At 49.4% G+C, this 18,094-nt stretch overlaps 1 protein-coding gene across 1 annotated transcript; it reads right to left on the bottom strand.

The window, feature by feature from the left end:
• Positions 1-8,727: 8,727 nt before the first annotated feature.
• LOC111946011 (uncharacterized) lies at positions 8,728-16,362 on the bottom strand. Its single transcript, XM_086874259.1, has 11 exons — positions 15,622-16,362; positions 15,128-15,165; positions 14,208-14,712; positions 13,936-13,999; positions 13,562-13,610; positions 12,443-12,552; positions 11,560-11,677; positions 11,073-11,172; positions 10,458-10,654; positions 9,413-9,550; positions 8,728-8,960 (listed from the first exon to the last, which is right to left on the bottom strand). Exons 1-11 carry the CDS (start codon positions 16,148-16,150, stop codon positions 8,868-8,870), a joined length of 1,941 nt encoding a protein of 646 aa, XP_086730385.1. The 5' UTR covers positions 16,151-16,362; the 3' UTR covers positions 8,728-8,867.
• Between the last annotated feature and the right edge of the window lie 1,732 nt (positions 16,363-18,094).

Below are 18,094 nucleotides of genomic sequence, written 5' to 3'. Positions count from 1 at the left end.
AAGCACCGGGATAGTACCCAGTTTGTTAAAAAGTCATGATTCATGGGTTTTTAAAAATGTTTTTATATACCCTTTTAGAGTTAATTTTGTGTTTTAAGTAATAATGAATTTATGCAGTTGCGGTTTTCTAGAGTTTTACTGGAGAAATTATTGTGTTTCTTTGAAAGTTTAAAAAGGCCCCTTTTCAAAAAAAAAAGGTGTTTAAGGTGAATATTAACAGAAGTTACCTTGCAATAATTAGTTTTAAAACCTAAGGTTAAAATATGGTATGATTTACAGCTTCTAAGAAAACCTTCCAGTTAATGTTATCTACAAAAGAGATTTGTGGTTTAAAAAAAAAATAATTAGTTAAGAGAACTTTACTGTACAAGACAAAGTTAAGTTAAAGTATATATTACCCATTTGCTTGTTTTTCCCACAATTTTAATAATGTAATTTCAATGTGAGTCCTTTTGTTATATAAAACACATATAACTGCATATATACCAATTTGGATTTTGGATTTTAGTTTAAGAATTAGACTTAATGTTTCTGAAAAGTGCTACAAAAGCTGAATGGCAACTTGCCAAATCCTGTGTTGTTGTGGTTTTTCTCTAGAAAAACTGCACTTTAAAATCCTAACCAATTTGAACATATACTAGGCAAATTCCTGTTTTGAATGAGTATTTTTAGTACCATTTGCAGTTATTGTGGGTTATTCTCAAAGCTAGATGACATAGAATTGTGATATACTTGTTACATTTTTATAATCTTCATAGTGAATCCATGTTACTATTATATTGTGTTTAAAAGGTATATATCAAACTTTTAGTTGCCTCTTTGTAGCAACAGAATAAGATTAAGTTATGTTTTTATTTAATATAGATTAAGTGTTAATAGAATTAAGAGAAGTCAAGTTTTATTATGTTTAGGCTTGAATGTTTTTAAGTTAAGTTTTATAACTTAGATATTCTTTTAAGGTTAAGTTTGTTACTTCCTTTTGTCATAAATCATTACTGTTAGGTTTAAATATTGTTTAATTTAAATTGTTTTATGTTTTATTGGAGACACTTGTCTAAACTGCAAAGTATAGTTATTTTCCTAGAGAGATGAAGACAGCCACAACTGAAACAGCTGTGACAGAACGCTGATGAACACCTGCTTGTGGATAGAAGGGAATGCAGTCTGTGACACCCTTGACTTCATCAGGAGTTCTATTGGTTGTTACAATCTCTGCAGTTTTTGTTTGTTATAGCTTTCTTATTTTTCAGTGTTTCCAGAATTTTAAGAAGATGTACCATTGCTGAGGCACAGCTGCCATGGGAGAGGCTTCAGATTAAACCAACTGCTGCATGGTTTAATTGGTCTGGTACCTGAGGCTTCTGATCATTTGCTTTGTACAAATGCATTTTAACAGTTTGCTGTGCTGTAAGCATCTCCTAGCTGCTGCTATTGAGAACCTTGTTTTAGAAATGAGTTAAGAGGCATCTTTCCAGTTTAAAGCCAGGCCCTGGCCAAGCCTTGACTTTACCTGGACTGAATGTTTGCCAGCAGATTCAGATGTTTTCTGTCCCAAATCAGTATTTGAGTCACTTTTTGACTCAGCAATTTGACCCTATTAATATGACAGCTGGATCAATTTTGAAGTGGGCTTGGAGAATCATTTCCGGAGGTGGTTATCCAATCCTTCCTGATGATTTTTTGTTTCTGTTTGTTTGCTAACTATGGGATGCTGGTGCAGTGTTTTAGTAATTAATAGTAGTTTTATATTACATATGTTATTAATAATGTTTATGATTTAATTCATTTTTAACTTCTATAGGTTCTTACTAATTGTATATGGTTTTGTGTTAATGTTGATGTGTATAACAGAAGTACATCTCTTTTTTATTTTTAAAAAAAAAAAACGGGGGAAATTGATGCCCTAAAAGCATTTGATTAGTGTAATTCATTAACTTCAAAGGAAGAAGTATCTGTGTTTTGTTGGCAGGTTCAAAAAGGTCACCTGTCCATCTGACCAGACTGTCTGCCTCTGAACACACGAGATCCAGTGAACAGAGAAGTCACCACACAGCCTTGGTACTCCAGACATGGATCAGAAGTGGAGCTGTCAGGACACAGTTGTGTCTGAGCACTACACAGACAGTTGCCAACAGAAATTTTATGTTGTTATTATGATGTTGTGTCTCTACCAATTTTTCAGTTATCCTTTGTTTTAAGATTTAGAAGGATGTGAAGAACAACCTGAACATCAAAGCCCTCAGTCACCGATCAGCTGCCAGCTGACATCACGGGAGCAGTGAACGTTCCAAGACTGAATCGTGCTAAATCATAGTCTGTTTGTGAAGGAAATTCTGTAGAAGATCTAAGAAAAGTATAGACTCCATCTAACTGTATATAAAGCAAATTGTAGTTGTGTGTTTACCCTTTCAGCAAATTGCTTCCACACTTAGACTACATATATACCAGAGCATGTGTGGTAAAAGTAGTTAGATAATAGTTTAAGATTAAGAGTTTAGCCTGTGTAGTAATTGTTATGTTAGTATAAAGTATAAGCATTCCCCCCTTCAAGAGGTAGTGTAAGCATCTTTGAAAGTCCATTTAACGTTAAAGTTTAGCTGTGAGTTTGCAAGTATGGTGTCATTTACATGGAACAAACTGCTTATGGTAATTGTGTTGTGTATAGTCCTGACCAACTGTCTGCTAACTAACATCCTAAAGTGACAGAACATATGGGTCACTCTGGCACACTGAACTGGCCAAAGGTCAACGTGTCTGAGCCTAGCCACACCTGGAGATCCTTTGCACACCTGTCTCATAGGAATCCCTGAATGGGATCCTCCAGCATTTAAAGGTTTAGTTAGAAATGAGACTTGACTGAATCAATTGGCAATGTTGCAAGAGTGCAATTGCACTGTTGGCTTCACATTAAGACAACTTGAAGCCTGCTGGCAAGCAAAAATTATCAAAGTTCTCAATGTTACCATAGGGCCCCCCAGAAGAATTAGATTTGTTAGGTTCCACCAATACCTCAGGTGGATGGATAATGTTTGAACCCCCGACAAAACGTCATTCTAACAAAGTAATGCAGCACTGGGCTGCAGACAACCCTGTAGCTGATCTCGTTACTACCATTGTAAGTAAAGCCTTTATTAGTGGTGCAATCTCACAGAACAATTACCAAAGCGATTAATTAGTTCCATATTCCTAACCTGTGGAGATAGAGCATGGAATGAGATTCCTGCTAATCCACATAGAAAACTCTGTTATTTTGGGAAACTTACTTTGTTTCCATCCAAGCTTACACCAATTGCTGAATGTAGTTGATAAAATAAAAAACATCAGTCAGTCAAAGTGAAGCCTGAATGAATTAAAGCTTAGCAACTCTAAAAAGGCTCGCTTGTTAGACTAAGAAAAAATTGAACTTAACATCCACAATGTTAAGTGAGCTTTCAGCCGATGTGAGTAGTGTATGTCATGCAGTATTACAAAATCGAGCCACAATTGACTTTTTGCTCTTAGCACAAGGACATGGTTGTGGGAAGTTTGAAGGCATGTGCTGTCTGAATCTTACTGATCATTCCGTTTCCATCCATGGGCAACTGCAGCAGCTACAGGATGGGTTACATGCCCTGAAAAAAGATAGTGACCCCATTGGAAGTTGGTTCTCCAGCTGCGGCATCACCGGATGGTTGAGGTCTCTTGTGCTAGAAGGGGGACAGACTTTACTTATAATGTTAATCGGGATGAAAGTCTAAGTTGTGTGTTATCTTGTCTTCATAAGAGTATAGAATGAGTCACATCCAAAGCCTGGTTTGTGCAAAAAGAGAAAGGGGGAATTGTTGCTATATTTTATATATTAGTAAAGGCCTGTCTGCACAAACCAGTCTTTGAAATAAGTCGTGATATTAAGGGCTGAAATCCTTGAAACTTGCCTGCAGAAGAGAGAGTAAAGCAAAACAATATCCTTGTGTACAAGGATAAGAATGTAAACCTGTGTGTGTTAGCCAATAGTAACTTGCTCTGCCCGCAGACCCTGTAGAACCCTATAAAAGGTGTGTTAATAATAGAAATAAACGGCATTCACAATTACTTCTGTTAAGACTGGTGAACAGCTCGGGGGTCTTTCAACACCAAACTATGTTGAGATGGAAGAGAAGAAAAAGCCCCAGAGATGCCACACAAGGAGGGTCTGCAAATCCAGTCCAGGGAGCTCCGAGGAGGAAAGATCCCCCCAGTGCCAGGAACACGGCCAGAGATCCAGCCGGAGCTCAGAGCAGGAGGAAAAGCCCCACAAGTGCTTGGAATGTGGGAAGGGTTTCAGGTGGAGCTCCCAACTGATCCAGCACCAGGTGATTCACACTGGGGAAAAGCCCTACGAGTGTGGGAAATGCGGGAAGAGCTTCACCAACACATCTTACCTGATGAAACACCAGGTGATCCACACTGGGGAACGGCCGTATGAGTGTGGGAAATGTGGGCAGAGCTTCAGAAGTATCTCTGACCTGATGACACACCAGGTGATCCACACAGGGGAACGGCCCTACACCTGCTTGGAATGTGGGAAGAGCTTTGGGTGGAGCTCCTACCTGAGGGCACACCAGCTCATCCACACTGGGGAGAGGCCCTTCGAGTGTCCCGAGTGTGGGAAGACGTTTCAGCGCAGCTCTTATGTTCTCAAACATGAGCGGATTCACACAGACGAGAGGCCCTTCCGCTGCCCCAACTGCGGGAAGAGCTTCCAGTACAACGGCCACCTCACCATTCACCGGCGCATCCACACTGGGGAGAGGCCCTACGAGTGTCCCCAGTGTGGGAAGAGCTTCTCCACCAGCTCAACCTTGACACCAACGGAGTCACCAGTAAGGGAAGCCCTGCGAGTGCCCCGAGTGCGGGAAGAGCTTCGTGCGCTGCTCCAGCTCCATCCCCCATGGGAGGATGGGCGTTGGATGATCCTCAGTGACCCCCGTTGGGCAGAGCCCTGGTGATCCGTGGTCCTGGTGATGCGTGTTGGGAAGACACCTGGCTGGGAGGCTCCACATCTTCCTGGCTCCCTATGGGCACCTGGATGAAAGCAGGGGAATGAAAATCCAACAGGATACAGAATGACAGTGGGAATTGTTGACTTTGAATCTTCAAGAACCTTTTGCCTCAGGAGCTGTGTGGGCAGAGAAAAGGGGGTGACACCGGGCTTGGGGGCCCAGAGGGGAGCACACACACTCTGTGGAGGGGAGGACACGACCCCCGTGACCCCACCTCACCTTCCTGCACAGGCAGAAGCCGAGCCCCAGTGCCAGGAAGATGAAGGCCAACGTGGAGCCCCCGGTCCCCGTCAGCATCTTGCTGCGGGTGGCATTTCACACATCCCTGGGGCAACTGCCGGGGTCAGGACCCCCAAAACCTCTCACAGACAACCCAAGCCTTTCCAAGGACCCTCCCAGTCTCTCCCAGCCCACGCAGGACCCTCTGAAACCTCTTTTGGAGTCACTAATTTTAAACAATTAAGAATTAGAGAAAAATTAGAGATTATGGCTAGAGATAGGCCTTGCTGGAACTAGTTAGAGTTAATGATTTAAGTGAGAAGCAGGATTTGAGTTAATGAATCTTGAACTTAGGTAAAAAATTACTTGTCATTGTATGTTTGGTCAGCTGTGCTTATAATGTGAAAAGAGAAACTGATAAACGGGTTCAGGAAGATCACAGACCTTACATCTGGAAACCCATTTAAAAGTCACAAGGAAGGAAATTGGAATTGTACCAAATGTTATTTGTAATGTCAACCATTGTAAAGGTAGAAAGGTGAGAGTGAGGAAGAGTGGTTTTCCTTCATCTCTTGATGACCACTACATGCCAAAATGACCCCCTCCTCAAATTAAGGAGCCCACCACGCAGGCATAATGACTTTTTAAATCATTACCGTGCATTTTAATCAAACCTGGGGAATGGGAAGTGTTAGCATTATGCATATGCATTAGTATTAATATGTATTAGTATTTTAGATATTTTAAGACTTCTGTAAATAAATAGACACTGGAATCTTTTGTCAACTTGCAGTGCATATTAAGGCGTGAGTCCCACACTCACCCAGTGCTGTGATTAAACATCCACTTTGTAACTTTAAACTGTTGGAGAGGTTTTTTTGTCCATTAACAGATTGGTGTTGATACCAGATCAGTATCACTATTTTGGTAAATCACTGCCAGTCTCTTCCCAGCCTCCTCAGGACCCAGCAGAGTCCCTCCTGTTCCTCTCAGGATCCCTCAGCCCCCTCCCAATTTCTCCCCACTTCCCCAGGACCCCCAGACCCTCTCCCAGTCCCTTCCCAGCCCCACCAGGACTCATCAAGACTCCTTCCAGTCTCTTCCCAGCACAACCAACCTCATCCTAATCCCTGTTTTCCAATGCCCAATCTCCTTCCAGTCCCTCCAGGCTCACTCAAATCCCTCCCAGTGACACCCAGCACCCCCAAACTCCCTCCCAGTGTCCACCAGGACCCCCAGAACCCCATCCCACCCTCCCCAACATCCTTCAAACCCCTTCCCAGCCATCCTAAGCACCTCAATCCCTTCCCCAGTTTAAACCAGTCTATCTCAAACTCCCTCCCAGTTCCTCCCAGCACACCCTAATCCCCCTCTGGGCCCCCCCAGTGCCTCCCCTTCTGTCCCCGACGCTGTGGGGGCCGGGCCGTGCCCCAGTGCCGGCTCAGGGGGTGCTCCAGGCTGACGTGCTCCACCTGGCAGCTGGAGCTGAGCCCGCATTGCCGGGGGAGTATCCAGCAGCACCAGGAGCTGCTGGCTTCAGCTCAAGGGCACCAGCGAGATGGACACGCTGGGGTGGGCGCTCGGAGAGATTGGGCACACTGGGATCAGCTGGGTGTGAAATGGTGCCAAGGCCGGTCAGCTCTTCCTCAGCTCCACGTCAGGAGTGGAACACACCTCAGGAGCAGGATGACCCGAGATGTGGCTTAGAGCAATGCTCTACAGCACTTAACAGCTGTCAGGCACAGTGTGGAGGCAAGAATGGGGGAAGGTCTTTTATATTGGGGTTCAGGGAAAGGTTTAGTCTCCCAAGGGTCCAGGGACAAAAGACACAGAACACAAGCGTACAGCAATTTATATATGGGGAGGGCCCAGGGGTGGATACAATTTCAACCAGTGAGGGATATCCTGGGGAGGGGAATAGGACACATGGACCAATGGGGTGCTGTGGATTAGGGGATTTCCAAAGGGGACGTCCAAGCAGGGGGTTGGCATAAGGCAGGATTGACAGGGGACATTTGGGAACAAGGGGCAGGGTGGACAAGATTGATAGGGAAGGTGCTGGAAAAAGGGGTTGGGATACAATGATAGGCAGGGCAGGGGAGGAGATAACTTTGGGTTATACCAACAAAGCAGGGGGGTGACAGCCTGGCTTGGCTGCAGGGGGGTCCCAGGGTGTGAGGATGGGGGGGTTTGGGAGGGTTCCAGTCCTGGATACAGGGGTGCACGGGGGTCCTGCTGCAGCGGAATGGGAGTTCAGGGGGATCCCTTCCTCTGTTCTGGGGTTCAAGGGGTCCCGGTGCCTGAAAATGGAGGTTCATGGGGGTTCTGGTGCCCAGAAATGGGGGTTCTGGGAGGTTTCCATTCCCGAGAATGGGTGTTCAGGGGATTCCAGGTTCCAGATAAGGGGGTGCAGGGGTTTTTGGAGCTGGGAAGGGGGTACCAGGGGGTCCCAGTGCTCCAAACTGAACGTTCAAGGGAGTCTCTGTGCCCAGGAAGGGGGGTTCACCCAGAAATGGAAGCGCAGGGGTTCCCCATTCCCAGTGTAATAAATGGAATTGATTTGTGGTAACTAAATTGTAACTGTTATTAAAGTTATTATTAGAAACAATCAAGAATCAGTGTTATAAAGCAGATGTACCCCTTTGCAGATGTTACATGTCAAAATTAAGGTACAGGATGTAGTTTAGAAAATAAATGGTCAGTAAAATCAGAAAAAGGAGGAAACTTATGGGAAACATTAATGAATATGTATAAGCATACAGTATATAAGTTTAGCTTGAAGTGCTTTGTTTCGTACGTGAGGTGAGGTGAGAAGCGTCCCCCCTACACCCCGTCAGTTTTACTTATCCCTTAAGCATTTGTAACCACTGGCCAATTATATTCACATATATATATATATATATAAAAATATGTATCTGAATATATCTACTAAATTGTATCTCTTTTTTACTAAATTGTATTCTTTTACTAAATTCTATTCTTTTATTATTTTGTATCCAATTTATTAAGCTATGTTATCAATTAATTAAATTTGATTGTTTGGAAATTTGAAAGTCATTTATAACACTACTATATCAAAAGCAGTTAAAAGTGATTACAAACTGTGCTATATCAAAATCGTTGTGATTATAATAATTGGCAAAAGCCAACACATAATAGCGAAGGTCAACAACAACATTGTTCTTTATCACAAACACAGGGCAGGTTTTTCCCTTGCATGGAGCACTTGGGCCTTCCCCGGGCCCCTTCTGCCCTCCCGCAGAACCAGAGGCATTTTCCAGCGCACACAGTTTGTAAGCAAGAGCCGGCTGCAGCCCAGAAGGCTCCAAGCGCCTCCTTCCAGGCTGACTCTGCAGATGCCGAGGCTGCTCTGGGCTCTGCCAGGCCCTGCTGGGGCTCAGCTCTGGGCGAGGCTGGGCCCGCTCTCCCCTCGCAGTGCTCCGGGCAGCTGAGTCACAGCGGGAGAAGGACAGGACACCTCAAGGGATTGAGGTTTAACAGAGATTTTATTCAAATAACTGCCATAACAAACAGGCTGTCCTAACTACCCTAACTAACTAACAGTGCTAACTAAGGTTACTAACTACTTTTCCTAACTACTATAACGAAAAGTTGGCCTCCTGTGCTTCATCTCCTCCTCCGCTGCTCCCTCAGTTGCTTTGCTGCAGTGATCAGAGGGGTCAGGCTGGAGAGAGGCTTGGCTGATGACAAAAATGGGTGCTGCCCAAGGGATAAAAAAGAAAGAAATGAACTGTTACTTTCCAGACTCAAGTTCCTCACAGGCTCTGTTGCAACAGGACAAAGGGGAATGGTTTGAAAGTCAAGAGAGGGAAGCAGGCTCAGATTAGATGTAAAGAAGAATTGCTGTAGCAGGAGAGTGGGGAAACACTGAGAGAGGGAGCCCAGAGATGTGGGAGGTGGCTCCTCCCTGGAAACATCCAGGCTCAGGTCAGGCAGGGCTCTGAGCCACCTGATGTGCTTGAAGATGTCCCCGCTCGTGGCGGGGCACCAGCTCCAGATGAGCTCGACAGGAGCCTGCCAAGCCAAAGCAGGCGAGGATTCTGCTGGCTTTGCGTGTGAAAAGCAGCGGGACTGGAGATGGTGGGAGGGGGGCCCCACAAGAAAAGCCCTCCCTGGCGCTGCCGTTTCCCCCGCAGCCGCTTGGCATTCACCTGCAGCAGCTCCTGGGCAGAGAAGCGCCGCTCCTCGTCCGGCTCCAGGCTGCACTCGAGGAAGTCCCGCAGCAGAGCCGACAGGCGCCTGGGCTCCTGCAGCTGCGGGCTCCCGTTCTGCCGGATCAGAGCGCGGGCCTGCAGGAAAAGCAAACACAGCGCTCTGACAGCTTCCTCCACACCCACACGTGCTCACATCCAGCCCGCTTTCTCTGCCCCAGCTCCCCGGGCACTTTCCTCCCTGGCACAGATGCTGCTGCTCACAGCTCATTCTTCTGGGCCAACCAAAAAACCCAAACCCTGGTGCAGCCACAGCCATTGCAACATCCAAATGATCTTGCCTTCAGAGCCGACTGCACTGGCTGACTTTGTCAGTAGGAACCTCCATCAGAAATAGCCCATTTTGCTTCTCCAAATACAGACGCCAGCTTTACAGGCCATTTTCAAGAGTCAGTGTGGTCTGCCTGTGTTATTTCAAGGGATTCTTACATCAAATGCATCTCTGCAGTGCCACTGACACTCAAGTAAAAGCATTCCTGATGCCCCATGCCAGAAACTGCCAGGCAAGGAACAGCAGGTTTGTGTGGCTGAAAGCTCAGCCTTGGTGACACAGAGAAAGTAGCTTGGACTAGGAAAGAAATATGTTAGAGTGTGGGGATGTTAAACAATCATCTTCATGTTTCAGTATAGTTTCCCAGTGAGAAGAGCCAGGGGGAAATGCATCTCACAAAACCTCTTTTAGAAACTCCTCCAGAAATCTTGTTGGGTTTGGGTGTGGGTGTTGGGGTTGGTTTGGGGTTTTCTGCAAGACAACATTAGAGCTGATGCACTTGCTTCATGTATTTGGGTCATCCTCACAAGAGCTGCAACAACTTAAATCCCAAAGCAAATTGTTGCTGAAGGCTGCAGAATATTTGTCTGTGTTCAGGCTCAGGTGCTGTGGGAATTCCCTTTGCGATGTGCAGAAACCTCCAGCTGCTCCTCCCAGTGCAGGGTCACCCTGTGCTCACAGGCCTCTGCAAAGCCTGGAGAATTTGCCTCTTACCATGGCCCCCGTTTGCTGGAAGTAAGGAGGTTCTCCTTCCACCATCTCGATGGTCACAATGCCAAAGGACCAGATGTCCACCTTGGGGCCGTAAGGAGAACTGGTCACAACTTCTGGGGCCATCCAGTGAGCAGTGCCCACCATGGAGCTGCACTGGTCCTGCTCAGGGCTGAGCTGAGCGCAGAGGCCAAAATCAGCTGAGGACAGAAACAAGCACTGTCAAAGGCAGCTGCAATGAGGAAACCAAGCACAAAGATTCCCCACTCTCAGTCTGGGAATGCAGTGCTGAATCCAGCTGGAAATGTCCTCAGGGCTGTAGCCAAGGAAAGATGGAACTGGACCCTGAAAGAAGCCCTCAGCTTTCATGCTTGGCTTTAATGACTTCCTTTGAAGCTTTAGATTGCAACTCCTGCCCCTCTGGGAGGGCCATTCCCAGAGCAAAGGCACTCCTGACAGCCTGCTCCTCTCCTGAGCTCTCTGCACGGGGCAGCCGCTCTCAGCTGGCAGCAGGGGCCGGGCAGTGCCACCAGCAGCACTTGTGGGGCTCTGGCCCTCACTGGGAAGCAGCCCCACAGCCGCACCCCGGGAGCGCCGTGCCTGGCCAGGAACACCCACCCAGCTTGACAGAGCCGTCCATTCCCAGAAGGATGTTGGAGCTCTTCAGATCTCTGTGGATCACCCGGTTGGAATGGAGGAAATCCAGGCCCTGCAGACACTGAGAGACAACAAGAAACACGAGAGAAAAAATCAGAGGCCGGAATATATCACACAACAAAGGACAGTTTAGAATTCTGCCAGCAGCAACTTTGCTGTGACAGCCCAGGAGTGCAGTGCAGACAGGCTCCAGGCAAAAGGTTCAAGGCAAAGCTGAGAACAGGAAATCCAAAAAAGCCAGGGAGTACCACAACAGCAGGGAAGAGGACAAGAACAGAGTAGAAATGCAGTGATATTTGCAGGCCATTCACTTCAGAGGCTCTTTCCTCTCCAGCTCATAAAAACAACACAGAAACAAAGGCCTGAGCATGGAGCCACTCTGCTCTCACAGCCTCTTTGGAAGGACCATGGTGTCCCAGCCATGGGAAGCACAAGCAGGATCCCTCACCTCCTGACTGACAGCTGCCATCTCTCCTTCAGCCATGCGTGTCTGTCTGACAACGTCCTGCAAAGTTCCTCCATCCATGTATTCCATCACCAGCCAGAGATCTCCATCAACAAGGAAGCTGGAAGAGGAGAACAATGGCACAGAGATGAATGTGCATTGCTCAATTCCCCCAGGGAAAAGCCCAGAGTGGAGTTTTGTTCCCAGGTCACTTGTCAATGAGGACAGAATCAGATGGAGAGACATTCCTGCCAGGCTGCACAGGCCTTGGAATCTGCACAGTCTGAAGGAGAAGGAGGCACCCGGGAGAAAGGAGAGGCCTTAGATGGCAAGCAGGTGAAAAATGCACTTTAGCAACAGCCCAGCTCAATGTGGAACCACAACACTTGTCCCCAGCTGCTTCAGCATCTGAACTCATCAGTTCCACCATTCCCTTTGGAACAAGGCAACACAACTTCCAGAGTTATCCAGGGGAGGAGGCCGTGCAGCACTTGGGGCAAAAGCAGTCAAATGCTTGGAAAACCTTGCACAAAGTCCCTTCAGAAATAGGCAGGGCCATTGAAAAATGGGAAAATGAGGCATTTCTGGAAACAGGAACCTGGTCTTCCTGGCATCTGCAGCAATGGGACAGGGCTGGGAAGAAGAAGCCAAGGAAAATAATTTCTACCAGGGTTTATCAGCCCTTGCTGTAAAACACAGCAAATGGGGTCAACTTGAAGAAAAAGGCAAAGCAAAGCAACAAAAGCACATGGAAGGAGTGAAGTGCCAGGCTGGTGTTCTGGGAAGATATGGCCGGGTCAGGCATTTTCAGAACAGGCTACAGACTGGGGATGCCAGGAAAGATGAACGCAGGGCCCGTGCACGGGAGAAGACCTGAAGCACTCACCTGTCCAGAGAGTTGACAATGTTGGGGTTCTTCTTGTCCTTCAGGACCACGACCTCATTCACAGCTCGTTCCCTGTTGTGCCCTCTGAGACTCATTTTCTTGATGGCCACCTGAAGGGACATTGCAGACCTTTAACTGGAGCAGTCTGTGGCAGGAGGCCACAGCAAAGACGGAGCGAGTCTTTTTGGAGCGAGCGAGCCGGGCTGTGCCAAACTGCCTTGGGATGGGACACCAGAGCTCAGCAAGTGCCATTCCCACAGCCCATTGCTCTGCTCACTGGGGCTGTTACAGGACTCATGGCCAGAGACATTTGGCTCTGTAAGCTCTGCAGAAATGCTCCCTCAGCTGTCAGCCTCCAAGCTCTAACAACATTCTCTGCACCTACAGTCTTCTCAAGTGGCCTCAGCACTCTTAGGATTATTATTCCAACACATTTTGCAAGCAGGAGGTAATTCTGTTTCTGTGCACACAGAGCAAAACAGCTGGGAACCCTTTAGCAATTCTATGGCATTTGGCCATGATTTCAAATGTCCCTGCCCTGTTTGGGATAGCACAACAAAGCAAACATGCACATCCATTGCTCAGATAATCCCTGTCCCAGCTGCCACTGACACCAGACCCAAACACAGCTGCAGGGTTTAGGAGAGAGCTTTGCTCTGCACATCCATCTTCTCATTTCTCTCCTGTCTCTGTGGGAACAGCTGCAGTAGGACTAAAACCCCAAACTGAGCCCAAGCAGGATCTCTCCTTAATTAGGCCTTGAGGTATCCTGATGGAACTCAGGATGATAAAACTGCTAAATAGTGTTCCTGTCCGAGGCTCGGATGAAGGTAAATTGGGCCTCAGTCTCCACCAGCTGATGCATTCACACTTTTAGACATGAAGACCAGGCCAGCGTGTCCTGCTCTGACAGACACCGCTGCCCTCCTTGCCTTCCTTTGGGCACTTGAGAAGGACCAAGTCTGTCCCAGCTGTGCTCTGCAGGCTGACCCTGCTCTGCCTTCAGAGGAGCAGCCTGTGCAGGAAAGCTCTGCTGGGCCCCACAGCTCCAGCCACAGCTCCCAGCAGAGGGGAAAGCCCTCGAGAGCTGCAAGACGTGCTGGGCGTGTTGACACTGACCTCTCCTCCCGTGGCCCTGTCGAGTCCTTTGGAAACGGTTCCAAAAGCCCTGGAGACAAAACAGCAGAGAAGAAAGAAGCAGCGCTTTAGGCCCTGGCAGTGAAAGCCAGCCCAGACAGGAGATCTCTGCTGCCTGCAGCGTTCACAAAACACCCGAGTGCATCCACCCTTCAAACAACAGCACAGCAGCCACCAGCCCTCTGCCATGCAAGGTGCCTTCTGACCACAGTTATCAATTCTGATCAGCACTGAGAGACAGCAGCATCGTACCCCAGTGTCTGAAGGGGTTTGGAGCTCTCCTGACTTCTCACTGGATCCTGCACCAGCAAAATACCTGGGCCCTGCTTGTGCAGAAGTAACTGCCTTGCACTTACCCTTGGCCAATCTGCTCCAGTTCCAGGTATTTCTCGGCAGGCTCCCCCACGCTCACGGTGTTCCCTGAAAGAAACCAGGTGGAAGATGCTCCCTCTCAGATGAGAGCCAGAATGCAGCCCCACTCCCTGGGGCCGGGAGCCCCTTGCTCTCAGCTGGGGAAGGACAATAAATGACCCTGTGCCATTCAGCTGCAGAGCAACCCTGGGTGCAGCTGATGCTGAGACACACACACAGCACCCTGCTCTGGCACACAGGAACAGAGCAGACGTACTCAGCTGCATCAGGCTCCACTCCCCGCTCCCCTCTGGCTGCAGGGCTGTGCTGCTGTCAGAATGTTCAGCCCAGGATCCTGCAGCACAGGGAGCTTCGGTGTCCTCTTCAGGAGCAGAGGGAGGTTCCTCATCCTCTTCCCAAAGCAGTGCAGGTTCCTCATCCTCTTCCCAAAATGCTGCTGGTTCACCCTCCTCTTCCCAAGCCACAGGACGTTCTCTGTCCTCATCCCACACCGGGAGATTGCCGTCATCCTCGTCCCATGCCATGGGAGCTTGGCCATGCTCATCCCACACCAGGGGACATCCACCGTCCTCATCCCCCACCGGGAGATGTCCACTGTCCTTGTCCCACACCGCGGGAGCCTCGCCGTTGTTTTCCCAAACCGCGGGGTGTTCGCCCTCGTCTCCCAGAACAGCGGGAAGTTCACTGCTCTCTTCCTCCTCTTTGGCCTCCTCTTTGCAAGCAGAGGGAGCCAGAGGAGGTGCTGATGCTGCTTTGGTGCCCTGTGGACAGATGGGAGCGTGAGGGACGGGAAGTTCTATCTCAGTTATCACCTTCTTTATCCTCAGCTACACATCCAGCTGCACTAAGCAGAAATAGAGTTCAGAGCTGTTCAAACTAACAATGGGCTAAAGCCAACATTGCCACTTATTGTTGGGAATTCCATATTCCAGCATGGCTAAAGCCAGCAAGCAATCTTCTGCCTGCAAAACCAGTCCTGCAGCTCTTCAAAAGCTCTTCAGCAGAAACAGAGAAAACTGCCAGGGATCTCTTTGCTGCTGCTGCTGCTGCTGCTGCTGCTGCAAAGACACTGACAGGAACTTTCCTTCAGCCTCCCAGGCTGGCACTCGGCTGCCACACGCCGAGCTCACAACTTGCTGCGCAATTCTGAACACCAAAGCTTCCTTTGCCACTCACCGAAGGAGGAGCTGCTGGGGATCCACGCGTGAGGTGCCCTGCAACGGGAGAGGGAACGTGAACCAGATGTTGTTAGGAAAAAACTGCCTGTGGTGGGAAATGAGCAAGGCAAGCCCGAGAGAGCATTTTGCTTTCACAGCATCCCTCCAGGAGCCACAGGCCCTTCACACAGCAAGCAAGAGAGCAGCACAAAATACTGGGCTGTGTCAGCTCTTGGCTGGAGCAGCAAACGGAGGGAGTTCCAGGCTCCGCTGCCGCAGACTCCCCGCTTGAGGGAACAGAACCCCCCCAGGCCTCATTGCAAATGCTGTGCACGCCCCGCTGGCTGCAGACACCCCCTTTTTCAGCTGCAGCTGCTGGCAGGAGCTCTCCCAAACCAACCCTGTCCTCAGGGCAATTTGGTTACAGAGTCAACTCTGTTCCAGTGGAAGAACAGAAAGCACACAGCAAGCCCAAAGCCACAGAGGCTGCACCGAGGGAAAACCTCAACTTACGTGCCAAGTGGGTTAAAAAATACCCCGAATAAGCCACAGAGAACAGAGTGCCAACTGCAGCAACCACTTGCTGCATCATTTTGGCTGCGCTGCACACGTCTGCAGACTGTACCCCTGCAAGCACAGAAGGACACCCGTCAGGGGCTGGGCTGGCTGCTGAGAATGCCTCGGGCAGGAGGATCCTCTGGCAACGAGCAGGCGCCCAGAGCCGCTCTGGACACTGAGGCCTCCGTGTCCCACAGCAACGGGAACACCACGGGGACGTGGCAACGCTCCTGTGACACCACAGCAGCCGCTCACGCAAAAACCGCCTGGAAGCTTCTCCTGTGTCACAAAGGAGCACAAAGAATCCTCCCAGGGCACGGCCTATTGCCCAAAGGATCCAAGAGGAACTCTGAAAATGCAGCAAACAAGGACACCCCATAGCCCAGCCTGAGCACTGAGGAGGAACGAGGACAGCACCAAACCAAAGCAAACACGACCTGTAGTCACTGATACTGCTGAATAAAACCAGCAAGGCTTGTTCCATCTGAAATCTTTGTTCTAGTTCTAAAAACAAGCAAGGTTCTCCACTGTAAATATACAGAAGGCAGGAACTGGGGAGGAGATGGGATTGGGAAGGAGGAGGAGCAGGAGGAGGGAGAAAGGAAAAGGAGGAGCAGGAACAGGAATAGAAGGAGAAGCTGGAGGTTCCAGTGCCCCCTGTGTCCGCAGCACCCCCGGCCACGGGCCCATCGCCCCCACCTCATCCTGCAGGTGAGCAGGGAGGGGGAGCTGGTCCCAAATCTGTCAGGGGGTCCCTGAGAGGGTCTTTTTATTGGGGTGTGTTTGGAACTTGCAGATTGCGGAACTGAGCGCCAAATATTGTCTGGCGTCCCTGGGAGGTTTTTTCCCTCTGTGTGTGTAGGTTTGGATCTTGCAGGACCCCAAAGCTGAGCCGCTTGGGGGATCTTTGGGGTCCACGTGGCCATTGCTCAGTATTGGCTGGGGGAGGACATTGGTCCTGGGGATCCCCGGGAGAGCAGAGGAGAGGAACCCCTGGGACCCCCAGAGTGGGGAGAGCAGAGAGGGGCGATCCCAGAGCTGGGGGACCCTGGCAGCTTGGAGAGGTGGGAGCCTGGAGAGGAGAGACTCCTGGGATTCCTGGGATCTCAAAGCAGAGATCAGGGGAGAAGGGAGCCCATGGACCCCCAAAAGCCCCTGGATCATTGCTAAGGGGGATCCCAGAGGATGGGGAACCCCTGGAGCCCTTGGACCCCCATCATCCCAGGGAAGGGAAACCTCTGGAATCCCAAATAGGAAAGACAAGAAATGGGGAAATCCTGGGACACTTTTTTGGGCTGAATCTTGATATTTTGGAGATTTTCATGGCCACAAGATTCCTGCTGAGCTCTAGACATGGACTTGGGTAGGAGGAGCCTCTACTCCAAGGCACTCACTCTTTGATTTCCCCCAAACCAGGATTTGTCATTCCCAAGCCATGGCCAGATGGAGGAAGAGGAAAATCCCAAGAGACCCTGCATGAGGAGGGGCTGCAATCCCAGCCCAGGGAGCTGCAAGGAGGAAAGATCCCCCCTGTGCCAGGAAGGCATCTGGAGATCCTGCCGGAGCTCAGAGCTGGGGGAGAGAGCTCATGGCAGGGAGAAGCCCCACAAATGCTTGGAATGTGGGAAGAGCTTCAGCTGGAGCTCCAACCTCGGGGCACACCAGTGCATCCTGAGTGTGGGAAGAGATTTCCAAGGAGCTCAGGTCTCATCAAACATCAGTGGATTCACACAGAGGAGAGGCCCTTCCACTGCCCTGACTGTGGGAAGGGCTTCACAAAACTGCACCCTCATCAGGCACCGGCACATCCACACTGGGGTGAGGCCCTACGAGTATCCTCAGTGTGGGAAGAGCTTCTCACAGAGCTCAGTCTTGACCAAACAGATCTTCCTGACTCCCCATGGGCACCTGGATGAACACAGGGGCAGGAACATCCATCAGAACACAGAGCAACAATGGGAATTGCAGATTGACAGCCCCTGAAGATTCACCAGAATAAAGATACACCCAAAGCCCCTGGAGAAGCCCATGCCCAAGCAGTGGAATGCCTGAGATGAGGCTGTGACCCCGGGGGACACCTGTGGACAGAGGGGCCCCTGCTGGAGCCGCCTGTCCTGGAAGGACTGAACCTGTGTCAGAGTGACCCACGCTGCAGCACTGTGAGGGGGCTGCTCCCATGGAATGGACTCAGGTTGGAGAAGTTCATGGAGACCTCTCTGGTGGGAGAGATCCCAGAGTGCAGCAGGGGAACGACTCCTGTCCCTGAACAGCAGGAAAAGCCCCAGGAGATGAACTGACCATGGCTCCATTCCCTGTATCCCTGCACTGCCAGGTTAGGATACAGAGCTGGAAGGAGGGAGGGGTGGAAGGAAGGTGCTTTTAAGGGTCTTCTTATTCTCCTGCTCTGAGCTTATTGGCAATAAATTCA

This window comes from Cyanistes caeruleus, unplaced genomic scaffold (assembly GCF_971803275.1).
Source record: "Cyanistes caeruleus unplaced genomic scaffold, bCyaCae1.hap1.1 HAP1_SCAFFOLD_178, whole genome shotgun sequence".
Lineage (NCBI taxonomy): Eukaryota > Metazoa > Chordata > Aves > Passeriformes > Paridae > Cyanistes > Cyanistes caeruleus.
This window is presented reverse-complemented; position numbering and strand designations above follow the sequence as displayed.

What these genes read in the sequence shown, in the direction of transcription:
- LOC111946011 (XM_086874259.1), bottom strand. Translation starts at nt 16,150, where the DNA reads ATGGAACAAGCCTTGCTGGTTTTATTCAGCAGTATCAGTGACTACAGG. An exon ending in GTGGAGCCTGATGCAGCTGA is followed by an intron (nt 14,000 to 14,207) that starts GTACGTCTGCTC and finishes GGTTTCTTTCAG; the next exon opens with GGAACACCGTGAGCGTGGGG. An exon ending in TGGCAGCTGTCAGTCAGGAG is followed by an intron (nt 11,173 to 11,559) that starts GTGAGGGATCCT and finishes GTTGTCTCTCAG; the next exon opens with TGTCTGCAGGGCCTGGATTT.